This window comes from Petaurus breviceps, unplaced genomic scaffold (genome assembly GCF_028583685.1).
Source record: "Petaurus breviceps papuanus isolate PSGF00001 unplaced genomic scaffold, PetGlider_PUasm1.0 90617, whole genome shotgun sequence".
Classification (NCBI taxonomy): domain Eukaryota; kingdom Metazoa; phylum Chordata; class Mammalia; order Diprotodontia; family Petauridae; genus Petaurus; species Petaurus breviceps.
The window spans coordinates 1,444,976-1,458,583 of NW_027187287.1; the positions used below are offsets into that span (position 1 = coordinate 1,444,976).

Sequence of the window (13,608 nt, forward strand, 5' to 3'; positions counted from 1 at the left end):
GATAGATAGATAGATAGATAGATAGATAGATAGATAGATAGATAGATGTCACAGGGTGAGTTGAATATGAAGGGATGATATCTAAAAAATAAAATTAAGAGATGAGAGAGGAATATATTGGGAGGAGAAAGGGAGAGATAGAATAGGGTAAATTATCTCACATTAAAGAAGCAAGAAAAAGATTTCATAATGGAGGGAAAGAAGGGCGAGATGAGAGGGAATGAGTGAATCTTACTCTCATCATATTTGGCTTAAGGAGGGAATAACATACACTCATTTGGGTATCTTACCCTACAGGAAAGTAAGGGGGAAGGGAATAACAAGAGGGGAGGTAGGATGATAGAAGGGAGGTCAGATTGGGGGAGGGCGTAGTCAGAAGCAAACATTTTTGGAAAGGGACAGAGTCAAAGGAGAAAATAGAATAAGTGGGAGGTGGGATAGGATGGAGGGAAATATAGTTAGTCTTTCACAACATGACTATTATGGAAGTGTCTTGCATAACTACACATTTATAACCTATACCAAATTGCTTGCTTTCTCAATGAGAGTTGGTGGGGAGGGAAGAAGGGAGAGAATTTGGAACTCAAAGTTTTAGAAATGAATGTTAAAAATTGTTTTTACATGCAGCTTGGAAATAAGATATACAGGCAATGGGGTATAGAAATCTATTTTGCCCTATAGGAAAATAGGGAAGGGGATAAAGGGTGGTGTGGGATAGAAGGGAGGGCAGATTGGGAGAAGCAGTAATCAGAATGCATGCTGTCTCAAGGTGGGGGGGAGAGATGGAGAGAAAATTTGGAACTCAATCTTATGGAAATGAATGTCGAAAACTAAAAATAAAGAAATCAATTTTTAAAAAGTGAAACAAGGATGCCCACTCTCCCCACTATTATTTGATCTAGTTCTTCAGATGCTAGCAATGTCAATAAAACAAGAAAAAGGAATAATGATGCGTAAAGAGAAAATAAAACTATTCCTGTTTGCTGATGATATGATCGTTTACTTGGAAAACGACAGGGAATCAGCAAAAATACTGAGACAATAGCTTCAGCAAAGTTGCAGACCACTAAATAAATTCTAAAAAGTCAGTAGAATTTCTATATAAGAATAACAGAACACAAGAACCAATAATAGGGAAATTCTATTCCAAATAAATACCAGATGCATAGATTGTCTGTGGATTGACCTCCCAGAGCACACAGAAGACTTGTATAGATTCAGTTACAAAGTAGTCTTTAAAGAATTATAAAAAAAATAACAAATATTTAGACAAATATTCAGTGCCCATGACTAAGCTTTGTCAATGTAATAAAAATGACAATACTACCAAAATTAATTTGCACTTTTATTGCTATATCAGTCAAATTACTAAGGGAATATTTTACAGAACTTGATAAAATAATAATTCATTTGGAAAAGCAAAAAATCTAGACTATCAAGAAAAATAATGAAAGGAAGTGGGAAAGAAGGGAAAATACCATTTCTAGACTTCAAACTATAATATAAAATACTGTTCATCAAAATCATCTAGTATTGATTAAAGATAGAAGGGAGATTCAGAAACACTGGAACTCAGTTACCCAATGTTTGATAAAGTGGAACACATAAATTACCTAGGGAAAAAAAAATCTCCCTATTTGATAAAGACTTTTTGGGAAAACTGCAAAGTTTTCTGTCTAGCAGTTTTTCAGTGTGGCAGAAATTAGTCTTAGAACAACGCCTTATACTACATTCCATAATACACTCTAAATGTGACCTTACTAGTAAAGATCACATTGTAACAAAATTAGAAGAGAAGCAGATCATAGAGCTCTCACAGTTATGGGTAAGAAATGTGTTTTTAATCAGGAAAGAGATAGAGGCAATTTTGTTGCTGTTCAGTTGTTTTCAGTCATGTCCCATTCTTCATGACCCCATTTGGAGTTTTCTTGGCAAAGAGAGTTGTTTGCCATTTCCTTCTCTAGTTCATTTTACAAATGAGGAAACTAAAGCAAACAGGATGAAGTGACTTGACCAGGATGACTTAGCTGGTAAGTGTGTGAGGACAGATTTGAACTCAGGAAGATTTATCTTCTTAATTCCAGGCCTAGCATTCTATCCACAGCACCACCTAGCTGTCACTAGAGGCAATTACAAAAGATTAAATTGATAAACTGATTACTCAAAATTGAAAAACTTTTGCACATAGTATCAGAAGGGAAGTGGTCCATGGAAGGAAAAAAAAACTTCATCAGATTTCTCAGATAAAGGTTTTATATATATATATATATGTGTGCGTGTGTGTGTGTATATACATATATATACACACAATAAATACATATAAGACTAATAGTATTCCCCTATAGATAAGTAGTCAAAGGATATTAACAAACAACTCACCAGAGAATTACAAAGTATTCATAATCACATGAAAAATGCCTGATATATAATAAACACAATATATGTTTTAGTATTATTATTATTATTATTACAAATATGATTATTTCTCATGTTGGGATTGGTCTAGATAATCTCTCAAATTTGCTTCCAAATGAGATTTTGTGATTCTGTGAAGTGTTTAAGAAAACCTTTATATTTCATAAGTGATGTTTAGAAAAAAGCAAAACTAAAAGGACAGAGTATACACTATCATCATCTAAAAAGAAAAAGGAATGAGAATAAATGGACAAGCAAAGAATTCTTGGTAGCTGGAGACTGGCAGGAAGAAAAAGAAAATGTATGATATTTTATACTTTGAAATTACATACATTTATTATGTAAAATAGGTTATATTTTTTCATTTATGACAAGTAAATGATTAATAATTTTTAAAACCAAGTTAACCAGGGGAAAATATTCAACATTCATTCAAAAGGCATTTATTAAATGCCTACTACATACCAGTTACAATTTTATAAAGACAAAAGTTAACCTCTGCCCACAAGAAGTTTACATTCTATTGGGGGAAATAACCTGTGCACAGATTAGCTAGGTGTAATATATATATATATATATATATATATATATATATATATATATATATATATATACACAAAGTAAATACCAAGTAATTTTGAAGGGAGAGAGTACTGAACAACTGAGGAAATCGAAAAGAGCCTCTTGTGAAAGGTGGCATTTGAACTGAATGCTAGAGACCTAGGGATACCAGAAGGCAGGCCTGAGGAGGGAGAACATCCTAGGCCAGGGGGACTAGAGATGGAATGTTGTGTTCTCGGGGCCCAAAGCAGGTGGTCACTTTACCTGGAATGTGATTCGCATGTTAAACAGGGGGATTTATATTTTATCCTAGAAACAAGAAGTATCTCCTGGTATTACTTGATCCAAAAAGTTACTGAGGGACCTTAGAGGCCAGGGCCAGGCCTCTGAACCCAGCACCTTCATTTTGTAGCTGAGGTTATAAGTGATTTGCCCAAGGTCATGGAAAGGTCAACTCAACAAGTATTTATAAATCACCTGTTACTATGTGCTAGCCCTAAGAGCTGGGGATACAGAGAAAAACAGAAAACAGCCCCTGCCCTTCAGGAGTCTAATGAGGGAGAAAGCATGCAAACAGCTGTAGAACACTCTGGGGTTACCAAGGCTTCATGTAGAAGGTGACATTGTAGCGGGGAAAGAAAGCCGGGGAAGCCCAGAAGTGAGGATGAAGAGGCAGAGCATTTCAGGCATGAGGATCAGCCAATGAAAATTCAAAGTTGGGAATTGAAGTATCCTGTGCAAGGAACAGCAAGAACATTGTTGCTAGATCACAGTGTGTGGGAAATTAAGTGTAAGGAAACTGGAAAAGTAGGAGGATCTAAGTTTTTAAAGGACTTTAAAAGCTAAACAGAAGATTTTATCCTGGAATTGATAGGGAGCTACTGGAGGCTATTGAATGGGGAGGGGAGGGTGACATGGTCAGACCTGTATTTAGGAAGATCGGTTTGACAACTGATTGGAGGATGGACTGGAGGGGAGAGATACTCAGGGCAGAAATCAACCAGAATACTCTTATTATATATTTTTGTACAAGTATTATTTTTCTTTTTCTTCCAGTAAAAGGGGGAGGGTGGTGGAAAAACGGGAAAGGGAGAGGTGAGGAAAGAAAATAAATTCTTATGCATTGAATATATAGATATAAGTTCCTTACCTTGATCAAACTACCCCTTTGAGCTACCATCAGGCAGCTCACCTCTCTTTAACTACCAAAATTCTTAAAGAAATATTCTGTACACATACCTATTAAGAAGAAGCTGATGGAGACTTAGAATAAGTGGACAATTCACTTTGACAGGGACATAAGTCATTGCTAAGAACCAGTTATTGAGAGAGGGAATAGGGGCAAGAATCAAAGAAGTCAAAATACTAGGAATAGCACTTACTGATGATATCTTCAGGAAAGCAGAGAAAATGTAACCCAATTCTGAAAATATTAAGCTTCACTCCTTCAGACTTTATCTGAAAAGCTCTCATGAGCTATAAATTATAGTAATTTCACAGCCATATTATACATTTTTCATAAAGGGCAACCAAGGATTCCAGTGGGGGTAATATCTACTCTGATGAAATTGCAGATCTACTATGAAGTATATTTTTCTCTTTTTATTTTATGTTATAATCTCTCCTTCCTCATATTTCTGACAGCACTTTAGTCTAAAGGTTGCCTTTACATTTACCACATTTTACCTTGTAGAAAATTCATTTTTGTATATCTTATCCCCTCTATCAAATTATAAGTTACTGTGTACAATGTTCTGGTTCTGAAGGATGTGACTTTAAAATCAATTCATGATACTCTTTAGTCTAAGGGAAGACTCTTTCAGCCTAAAAGTTTACCCTGTTTGTCCAGAGGATCAGATATCAAAACAGTATCCACAGCAACTAAGAATGGTTAACAGCTTGGTGGGACTACATGACCTGGGGCCAGAGGGGGTGACCTCAGGGCTTGCATTTGGAAATAAGATTGTAGGTGCAACTAACTATTCCACCACAGCTGGAAGCAGTGGCAACCCAGATCTACTGTGGATCTGGATTATATATTTAACAACTATATCAGACATTGAAGTAAAAAAAGATGTGGAAGGGGCAAATAGTTGTCTCCTAACTTGTGTGAGCCAATTGGTAGTTAACTTTTTTATTTTTTTTAACTTAAATTTATGTAGCACTTTAGAGTTTATGAAGGATTTTACATGTATGATATCATTTTTATCAGGAACCTGTATTCTGTAAACCCATTTAGTTGTATGATTTATTTTTCCTTAGTTCAACTAAATAACGTTTGTTTGTTTTTTTAAAGGAACTAACGAGGGGGCCACTAGGTGGTGCAGTAAATAGAGCACCGGCCCTGGAGTCAGGAGGATCTGAGTTCAAATCCAGCCTCAGACATTTGACACACTTGCCAGCCGTGTGACTTTGGGCAAGTCACTTAACCCACTTGCTCTCCAAAAAGCAAAAAAAAAAAAAAAAAAAAGAAACTAACTAGGAGAAAAAGGGATCTCTTCATATTTTTCAGGATATGGAAGGGTTCTGTGCAAACAAATTTGTTTATTTATTCCATAGGTGCTCCTAACAGATCACAGAATAAATGGAAGTAAAGGTTTTCCATCCAGTGAGATTCAGAAGCTGCAGGAACAAAATACAAACTTGCGTACTGCAATTGCACATATGAGGAGGGAAATGGAGGCTCTAAATGATCAAGTGCCCTCTTTTACCAGCACTGGAAAGAAGATCCCAAATGCAATACCCTGTGATCCACAGGCTACATCAGACATATTAATTTCTGGTAAGTTTAAAAAATTAAAAAGAAAGATTTATACCTTGTTACTTTCAGAGTCATGTAGATAAGGTTTACATTCCTTACACAGTTGCTTCATAGGATGATGACCTGTGAGAAAATAATCCCAAGTCAAGGGCTTTTAAGCTAAGTTTTAGTTCCAGAGAATATGCTTTGAGTAGTGAGAAAAATAGGTGGAAATAAATAATAAAGAGGAATGAGTACACTGTAAATATTTTTAATCATTTTGAAAAACAAAGAATTAAAGTTTGAGTTACTATCACAGTATTGAATCTCATTTTTCTCACGATTTTCTTTTTAGAAGTATTCCCTTTTTGTATGAATACATAGGTGAGTGTGTATATATGTGTACAGGTATACATAAACAGAGGGCACAGGACCAATTGAATAGGAAGGGATGATACTTAAAGGGTGAAATTAAGAGGTGAGAGAGGAATATAATGAGAGGAGATGGGGAGAGACAGAATGGGGTAAATTATCTCATATAGAAGAGGCAAGGGAAAACTGTTACAATGGAGGGGAAGAACAGAAAGGCAAAAGGGAATGGGTCAACCTTACTCTCATTGAATTTGGCTTAGGGAGGAAATGACATACATACTAAATAGCGTATATCACCCTACAGGAGAGTAGGGGGGGAAGGGGATAAGAGGGGGGTTGATGGAGGGGAGGGCACATTGGGGGGGAGGGAAGTTAGAAGCACACTTTTGAAAAGGTACAGGGTCAAAGTAGAGAATAGAACAAGTGGGGGGCGGGATAGGATGGGGGGAAATATAGTCAGTCTTTCACAATATATCCACTATGGAAATGTTTTGTGTAGCTACACATGTTCAATTTATATGGAATTGCTTATCTTCCCAGTAAGGGTGGGTGATGAGGGAGGAAGGGAAAGAATCTGGAATTCAAAGTTTTAAAATCAAATGTTCAAAGAAATATATATTTTTTTTACATGCAACTGGGAAATAAGATATACAGGCACTGGGGTATAGAGATCCATCTTGCCCTACTAGAAGGTCAGAGGGGTATAGGAGAGGATATAGGAGAGAGCAGATTGGGGGAGGGGATGTACAGTGAGATCGCTGTTTTGGCGTGGTAGGTAGGGGAAAGACAGGGAGAAAATTTGTAACTCTTGTGGAAATGAATGATGTAAACTAAAAATAAACATAAAATTTGATTTTTTTTAAAAGAAGTACTCCCTTCACCGAAGAAAGCACTCCAGACCTTCTTGCCTTGTGTAGTATGTGTTTATGTGTGCTTGTGCACATGTGTTTGTGTGTGTGTTCTATGTCTTTCTATAAATCTCCAGAGAGGATCTACCTAATGTGCTGGGGGCCTTCCCTTGGTTAGGATAATAACTTAGGAATACTAGTGTAAGTCTGTCTATCTCTTCTCTCTCAATACATGACCATTCTTTTCCAATCATACATGTCTTCTTGTTTCATTCATTTATAGCAAAAATGTCACTATAAAGATCATTGAGTCCTTGGACTGTTTGTCCACTCATTCATTTTTGGTCCCAGATTGACCTTTAGATGCTTACGATTACATTAAGTTTATAGATGGTCAGAACTGTGCTTCTTGCTGCTCTGTGTCCTCTTTCCAGGCACTGTTCCACCCTCATTGCCAAAGCTACAGGGTTACAACAGAGGACCTTGTTTTGTTTTTGTAGTTGCTTTCTAGAGCCAGAAACATTCATCACCTGGTTACAGCCCTTCTGGTGGTGATCCTGTCTTTACTAAACTGATGCTTAGACAGATATATTCTGCCACCAGGTCTATATTTGAAGCTTTTCCAACTTGGTAGAACTGACCAGAGCTTGCATTTCAGTAGCATAACTTTTAGGACTGAGGGAGGTAGTGTGTTTAGTGGAAAGACTATTGACTTTAGAGTCAGGGGGATCTAGGTTCAAATCCTACCTCTGATGGCTTACCAACCCTGTGATCTTGGGCAAATCAGTTTAACCTACCTAAGCCTCAGTTTTCTCATCTATAAAACGGACTAGCACCAAATCACTCAGTAAACATTTATTAAGTGTGCTAGATGCTATGGTAAGCAGCCAGGATACAGAACGGAGTAAAAAAAAAAAACCTGGACTCATGGAGCTTACCACGTGATAGGGGAGAAAATACACAAATGAATACACACAAAGCAAACTATAAACAGGATAAGTAGGAAACATTTAACGGAGGGAAGGCACTTGAATTAAGAGGGATAGGGAAAAGCTCCCTATAGAAAGTGGTTAGCACTTTCTAAGACTAAGGCCTTTTCATCAAGTGAGGTAGGGTAGAAGGAAGAGAGAGAGAGGCAGAAGGCATCAAAGTGATAGGAGATGAGGAAGAGGGGAGAAGAGAGAGCTCATGGCAAATGGATTAAATTAAATTTTTCCTATAAAATATGAGGCAAGATTCTCAACTGAGATGGTAGGGGAGAGAGAGCCATGGGAGACTTGAAGAGAGATGCAAAGATTTGGAAAAACCACTGTGGAGAGTGGGATAGTGAGTTGATAAGGATTGTATAGTAGGATTGCCTAGAAGCCGTAAGGGCTCCGAGTTGATATTGTGTAATATAAATTTGTAGTGGACCCGATTAGAATGGTTATGATTTTCTCCACCTTTGTTCAGAATCGTGTGTAGGAGTGAAGGCAACAAATGGCTTAGCTGGATGTAATAGGTGATATGATAAGGGGGTTAAGTATTCAAGAGATGGCCAGCTCTGGATCTATGATCTTGTAAATCCAAAATCACCTCTATACCTCCATAAAATATCAAAGTAATAATTTTGTAGAGGAAGCTTATAATAGGTTTGCATTAAATATGAATAATTCATTGATTGCTTTCAGTCATATTTATTTCACATTTATTTAACTTTTATAGGATATTCAGCATTATTGGGCTCCCTGGGGCTCTGTAGGATAAGGACTCTTGTTTTTATTTTAAACTGGTGTCCCATAGACATTTCATGATCAGCATGTCTGAAACAGAACTCTATCTCTCCCCCACCTTCATATTCCTCTCCCCTGGACTATTGCAATAACTTCCTAATTAGTATCTTTGTCTCATATTTTTTCCTTCTTCAATCTATTCTTCATACTTTAGTGATTTTCCTAAAGCACAGTTCTGACCATATTAGTTCCCTACTCAATAAACTTCAGTGATTTATTATTGCTTCTGAGATAAAAATAAGCTCTTTTTGATATTTAAAAGACTTCAAAAACTGGACCTAACTTGCTTTTTCAACCTCATCGTATATTGTAACGATCCTTGGGTTTCTAGCTGAGTCTTACCTTTCCCAGGTCTTCAGTGCGCATGCTGGATACGTCCTGCGTGTTCACATAAAGGAGAAGTTGAGCCAGTGGAAATGAAAAGAGGCACAGCTGTATCGGCAGGACAGGAGTGTTGTTATATCTCTCCCTTCATTCTCTTCAGCCCCCTCATGCTTCAGCCCTTAAATCCCCAAAGTGCACTTGCAGAGCTCATGGACAGCTTGTGAGGGAAGGTAGGGGGGCCAATCAGAGAACAGGGAGGCTATGTCCAGAACAGCTTGCGTACTCCTGCGCACTTACCCTTAGTCCCCAAGATTAATCTCAAGTTAACAGGGTAAATTGCATGACAGCACACAATCTGGGCACCTCAGCACTTCCTAGAGGTTAGGGTACCCTGTCCACAGATGAGATCAGTACATCCTGAGTCCTCTGTATCCTGTTTCATCAGACCTGAACCCAAGAGAAGCTTCCTGAGACCCAAACAGGGGTTACAGGCCCCAACAAGTCCGTCTTCCTTTTAGGCTAAGAACACCAAATCTTAAGAGTCCTGCAAGGCACATGATTTTTTAGACGTCTGCATGAGAGGGCAACAGACAAGGGGATAATTACCATAAACAAAAGGCCATTCAATTACATATTATGTAGTATTTACAAAACACGGGGAAAAGGATAACAAGGTGGGGACACTTGCCAGGTGTAGAGTGTTTGTTTAAAAAATACCTACTACATACTTCACAATGCAAATCGCAAGGAGATACAATATAACCAGAGGAAGAAGGGGTGAAAGCAATATATATAACCAATGCAAAGGACTTAAATGAACCCTAAATTTGTTGTGCCAAATCGTCCGCCTTAATTTTATCCAGGGAGGACTCATTGATATGGGAAATCAATTTATCAAATTGTGCCAAATCCACTTTTATGGAGGTATCTCCAAAAATCCCTAACAAACAATTTTTAACTTTTTGCCAACCATACTTAGACCTATTATATTTTATGAGTATAACACAAACAGGATGAAATCTATGATCACACTTCAACAAAACTCACTTTCTGCAAGCTTGTCTTTCACAAATTCTAGTTTCCTTTAAAGCATCTAATTTTTTTTCTAAAAGTCCCTACTTTAACTTATTATCTAAACACAAAGACACAGTGGTAGAAATTATCAATGATAGTAGAGAAAATAATAGTACAAATCCCTACTCGATATACCTTGAGCAAGAGTACAATGAATGCAAACAATATTCCATGCAGAGGAGTCATGCATAGACAGGTGTATCTATAAGTACATTGGAGAAGGAGAATAGAAGACACAGTTGTGATTAGTCCCATGATTAAAAAAGTCCAAAAATTGCTTTTGTGCAGGTTCCCCTGAAGTCTGAATCCAAAAGAGGGTGGTTCTACAAACAGTATGACATCGTAACCACTAATACATTGTTTAAGAGTACAGTTAAAGCAGGGTATATTCCAATAAAATATAGTATGGACTTATATCATCTGTAAATTATTTACATTACTAGTAGTAAGGAAGGCTTGAGGGGGTCAAATACATGTAGTCACAATTACAGTTATATATGAAACAAGTGATGCAACAAGGGTAGGTATCTTGAAACATAAAGCAGGATGGAACCAGTTCAGTTTGTATAGAAAGCAGAGTGATCACAGCAAGAAACACAAATCCTACAGGTTTCAATTCTTTGGGTAGATATAAAAAATGTTCAGTCTGCCCCCATGGGGGCATAGCTTTTTTGTTTGGGTTGCATTAGGACACCTCTTCTTCTTTATTCCCATGTTCTGTCTCTGAGTTCTTCTGCTGCTGCTGAATCTTTTTCATCTTTCTGGGTGATTCGGAGTACACACCCTGACATTTCTGTTCTGGCACCCTCACTGGTCATTCCCCAGCTTCTGGAAAATATATAAGCACGGCCTCGCCCCCACAGTAATAAATTACACATTACCTTCATTTTGGGGAGTATGCACCTTTCACATTGTTTTACTGCCAGTGTATACTCATTTTTAGCAATGTTTTTATTTAGCTAATATATTTTGGGTGTATAAAGCAGTAGCTAATATAGCTAATTGTTCCCCTCTTTTTTATTTTAGCAACTAGGTTGTAATATCTTTATTATAAGGGGTATACCTGTAATTAATATTATTTAAAAAGTGATCACAGAAAGATTGAAATAAGTTTGTTAGTGGCAGGAACATTATCAGCATTCAATTGTGTCAGAATGGCTATAAGAAGCAGAAAACTATAACATATGGTTACATAGAGTATATGCATTTTGATGAAAATAAAAGTAAGCTAATGTAGTTCTATGAATATTTGGGGAAAAAGTTGGAGAAACTTGAACTTTTGATTAATAGTCACGTTATTTCAATAAAGAGGACTAGGAAATGAAGAATGAATTGCAATATAGGTAGTGGCCTCTATGTCATAAGAGCTTGTAACTTCTGAAAAAAGTTAAAAATATTTGTACTCTAAGTGTGTTTAAGTTTAGCAGTATCAACATTTGTTTGCATATATATATATATATATATATACACATGTATATATATATATATATACAGAATATTTGTTATATGACTCAATATTAAGGGAAAAGAAAAATCATTTAACAATAATAGCATATCAGAAAACTATTTCTAGTGGGTACAAGTAAAGTGAATATTAATAACTTTATCATTATTAGAATTAATGTTAATATAATTACAATTAATTAGCTTGCATTTCCAGGAAGCTGATAGACAAAAGAAGTGCCTGACTAGAACTTTACAACTGAATAGTAGACCTACATCCTTATTACACAAAGCTTGTTTATCCTCTGATTATATTCACTTTGGAAGAAAGAGATATAGGTTATAAATTACAAAATCCTTATCCTCTAGGAGCCCAGGGGTACTATTCTCATAACTTGTCATTTGTTCCCCAATTATGCCCCATTTCTGCTTATCTAAGCCCATGTCTTCTATCCACGGAGAGACCACTTTCACTTTTTTAATAAATCTCTGCAGGTCCTTAAGTGGGAGGGTCAGTCCCTGGCCTTTAACTGCCTTATAAAGTTGTCGAGTCCAAATCTCCATTTCCTCTGACTTAATTATAGGGAGGTGATTCCCCATTTTCATCCCAAGTTAACCCCAGAATTCCCCTGGTCCCTCGGGGCTTCTCCTCTATCTTCCCCACTAGTGTGGGGGCTCAGTTAAAAGGTCCCTTTAAAACCACACATACTTTATTTGCCCCACGTTGGGCGCCATTTGTAACGATCCTTGGGTTTCTAGCTGAGTCTTACCTTTCCCAGGTCTTCCATGCACATGCTGGATATGTCCTGCGTGTTCACATAAAGGAGAAGTTGAGCCAGTGGAAATGGAAAGAGGCACAGCTTTATTGGCAGGACAGGTGTGTTGTTACATCTCTCCCTCCATCCTCCCCAGCCCGCCCCCTCATGCTTCAGCCCTTAAATCCCCAAATTGCACTTGCAGAGTTCGTGGACAGCTTGTGAGGGAAGGTAGGGGGGCCAATCAGAGAACAGGGAGGCTGTGTCCAGAACAGCTTGCGTACTCCTACACACTTACCCTTAGACCCCAAAGATTAATCTCAAGTTAACAGGGTAAATTGGCATGACAGCACACAATCTGGGCGCCTCAGCACTTCCTAGAAGTTAGAGTGCCCTGACCACAGATGAGGTCAGCACATTCTGAGTCCTCTGTATCCTGTTGCATCAGACCTGAACTCAGAGAGGCTGCCTGAGACCCAAAGAGGGGCTACAGGCTCCAACAATATATTACTTCCCTTCTCAGCCAAAGTGGTTTTCTTGCTGCTCCTCACACACACTACTTCTATCTCCAAAACTGTAATAGTAGACTGAATATTACAGAGACTAGTCTCTCAGTAATTTAGGTCAGATATTAGAACAAAGCAAGACCCTTATAGATCATTTAACAGTTAAGAAAGTGAAGTTTACTTAGCCATGGCAGTGAAACAGTGCCCAACAATATGGCACTCATGTAGCACAGAATTAGTTCCCTTCACCTCTGAGTCCAGTTAAGCTTTATAAAAACAAGTAGCCATATACATATGACCAGAGGAAACTGTGTGATCCCTTGAACCAGTCAAATCTTACAGATAGCTTCCTTGGGTTTTAGGAAAAGAATTAGCCTAATATACATGTCAGGGATTACAATTAGCCATCTCTCATCATGTAGAGAGAGGGAGAGACACACACACACAGACAGACAGTCAGACACACATTTTGTCCCACCAATATAAGTCCTACCTTGCAAACAGGGCTGTTTCATTTGGCTTTTGAAATCTTCAGCACCTAGCATAGTGCCTGACATATAGTACGCACTTAATAAAAGTTGTTGAGTGATTGATTCAAGGGAAATGTCATCATAGATATTGATACAGCCCCTAGCAAAGCATCTTCTTTATATTCAAATAGATCTATGATCTCATTGAAGAGGGCATACCCGTCAACAATGCAGTTCAAGGCCCATCAATGAAAGCTTGTAGAGTAGGCACTTAAATGAATAAATTAATGGACACACAGCAATTAAAATGCTTATTCAAAATATCAAA

The 13,608-nt window shown here is 37.5% G+C and overlaps 1 protein-coding gene across 4 annotated transcripts in view; it reads left to right on the forward strand.

The window, feature by feature from the left end:
* The window catches only part of CCDC57 (coiled-coil domain containing 57), a 340,926-nt gene that overhangs the window by 178,162 nt on the left and 149,156 nt on the right, over positions 1–13,608 (forward strand). For all 4 annotated transcript variants that reach the window (XM_069063980.1, XM_069063979.1, XM_069063981.1 and 1 more), the window contains one exon: positions 5,536–5,758. In XM_069063980.1, the coding sequence (XP_068920081.1) occupies positions 5,536–5,758 (223 nt within the window). The remainder of the gene's footprint in view (positions 1–5,535; positions 5,759–13,608) is intronic.